The sequence below is a fragment of the Scylla paramamosain genome, chromosome 16, assembly GCF_035594125.1.
Source record: "Scylla paramamosain isolate STU-SP2022 chromosome 16, ASM3559412v1, whole genome shotgun sequence".
NCBI classification, from domain to species: domain Eukaryota; kingdom Metazoa; phylum Arthropoda; class Malacostraca; order Decapoda; family Portunidae; genus Scylla; species Scylla paramamosain.
This window is the reverse complement of record NC_087166.1, coordinates 23,606,266-23,608,765: the sequence shown is the minus strand read 5'-3', so window position 1 is coordinate 23,608,765 and position 2,500 is coordinate 23,606,266. Positions and strand designations below refer to the sequence as shown.

General features: G+C 62.0%; 1 protein-coding gene across 11 annotated transcripts in view; it reads right to left on the bottom strand.

Annotated features, from left to right (window-relative positions):
* The window catches only part of LOC135108148 (rap guanine nucleotide exchange factor 2-like), a 118,644-nt gene that overhangs the window by 109,100 nt on the left and 7,044 nt on the right, over window positions 1-2,500 (bottom strand). For 8 of the 11 annotated variants that reach the window (XM_064018879.1, XM_064018884.1, XM_064018885.1 and 5 more), the window contains exon 2: window positions 1,308-2,295. In XM_064018879.1, coding sequence (XP_063874949.1) covers window positions 1,308-1,729 — 422 coding nt within the window. In that variant the 5' untranslated portion in view covers window positions 1,730-2,295. Of the gene's footprint in view, window positions 1-1,307; window positions 2,368-2,500 lie in introns of those variants that run through there. The other 3 variants (XM_064018881.1, XM_064018882.1, XM_064018880.1) reach the window with 3 other exon arrangements.

The window sequence follows — 2,500 nt, the reverse complement described above, 5'->3', positions numbered from 1 at the left end:
GAGGAGGAGGAGGACAATGAAAGAGGGTAAAGGAGATAGATGATGAAAAGAGGATAGATGAAGAGAGGAGGAGGAGGAGGAGGAGGAGGAGGAGGAGGAGGAGGAGGAGGAGGAGGAGGAGGAGGATGGAAAGGAAATTGACAAATAAAAAAGAAGAAATGCGGAAAGAAGTGAAACAGAATCAATGTAACAAACAAGACGAACAAAGAAAGTGAGGAGTGAGCGTGATGAAGATGGAGGAGGAGAGGAAGTGAGGAGGAGAGAAGGAGGCTGTTAATAAAGGAGGGAGAGTGAGGGAGCTGGGCGTGAGGTGAGGGTCAGTGGGTTGTGGGGAGTGGGGAAGGGAGGGGGAGGGGAGGAGACACAGGGCACTGGTTCATGAGGACTTACTTGGGGAGAGAGAGGGAGAGGGAAGTAGTGAGAAAAAAGTGTTACGAAACGTGTTATGTAGCGGAGGGAGAGGCGTAGGAGAGGAAGGCTGGCGGGGGAGTAGCGAGGATGAGGGCCGGGCGAGGCGAGGGTAGGGGACGCATCACAGGAGTTAAGGTAAGACAAACACAGGCTGGACACAGGAGCGGCAGGTGCAGGGCAGGGTGGGGAAAGGCAGCCTGCATACACACACACACACACACACACACACACACACACACACACACACACACACACACACACACACACACACACACACACACACACACACACACACACAGGCAAGCAGGCCAGGGCAGCAGCCTGCACACAGACAGGACACAGGACAACACACAGGCAGGCCAAGGCAGCAGCCTTCACACACACAGGACACAGGACAACACACAGGCTGGCCAGGGCAGCAGCCTTCACACACACAGGACACAGGACAACACACAGGCTGGCCAGGGCAGCAGCCTGCACACACACAGGACACAGGACAACACACAGGCGGGCCAAGGCAGCAGCCTGCACACACACAGGACACAGGACAACACACAGGCAGGCCAAGGCAGCAGCCTGCACACACACAGGACACAGGACAACACACAGGCTGGCCAGGGCAGCAGCCTGCACACAGACAGGACACAGGACAACACACAGGCAGGCCAGGGCAGCAGCCTGCACACAGACAGGTCAGGGCAGCAGCCTTCACACAGACAGGACACATGACAACACATAGGCAGGCCAGGGCAGCAGCCTGCACACACACAGGACACAGGACAACACACAGACAAGCCAGGGCAGCAGCCTGTACACACACAGGACAACACACAGGCAAGCCAGGGCAGCAGGCAGGATGCACACGTGACGCGGGCCGCAGCGGGGCGGCGGCCTACCATGACGAGAGCTTCCTGGAGCAGGGCGGCGTGTCGGGAGCGGCGGCGGGGTCTGGCGGCGTGGTGCGGGAGTCACTGAGGCGCCGCTCACGGTGCGAGTTCCACCGCTTGAGGATGGTGCTCACCCGCAGGGACGGGTCAGACCCCACGCCGGGCGCGACGGGCGTACCGGGCGTGGGGGGAGTGGAGGGAGTGGTGCCCACGCTAGCACCAGGCACCAGGAGGGACACCCCGGACCCCGCAGACTGGGACGCCGCCCCCAATACCTCGGTGTGGGAGTTTTCCTTAATGCTTAGGCGGCGGACCCGGGGCGGGTGGGAGGCGGCGGCCATCAGGTCCCCCTCGCCGCGCGGAGGTCGCGTCCGGAGCGCCGTGCATGAGTTGCGGCGCCGCAGGCGATGCCCGCCACTGTACTTCATCATCTTGCCGACTCACCCAGACCGCGGCCGCCTCTCTGGCCATCTAAAATGCTTCCCGCTCACTCGAGTCACTAGCAGTGCCGCGCCCGCAGGCTTAACTGGACGTTCGCTGAACGGCACTGGTATCCTGGCCAGGCATTGTGGGGCGGCTGACACTGTGCGGGCGGGCGACACATGGGAGGCGCTGACCGGCTGCCACGCCTCGGCTCACCTGACGCGGCTGGCGGAGCGGAAGCCGGCGAGGCGTGGCAGTCAGGGCGTCGCTGGTCTCTGACACAAATGTGGGCACACCATAGTGGGCGGCGGTCACCTCACCAGCTACCCAGATCCTCCAGCCGCGGCGGCACCACGCCTCGCCTCACGCCACACCTACGTCCTGCCACAAGCCACGCTGCGGGCTCACGCGCGTATCACCTTTCCTACACAACATCCGCCGTGGCAGATGGCAGCGGCAGCGGCAGCAGCAGCAAGTCACAACAAGGTGGTCACTTGGTTCAGCACTGCGCCGCAGCACTGAGGGGGGTGGGGGCTGTGGCGGCGCCGGGGGAGCAAGACTTGATGAGCAGCTGCTGTGAGCGAACAAATTACTATAAATAACTAAACAGCTTTTCTTCACGGGAAAAGTATAGGTTATGGGAAACCAATAACGTTGCGAGACAGCGGGAAACCAGGCAGTGATACGCGTCCCGAGAGTGTTGTGGGGGGCAGGGGGCGACCCGCGCTCCGCCCTGCCCAGGCACGCCCACCCTGCCCCGCCCCAACCAGGATGTTCAC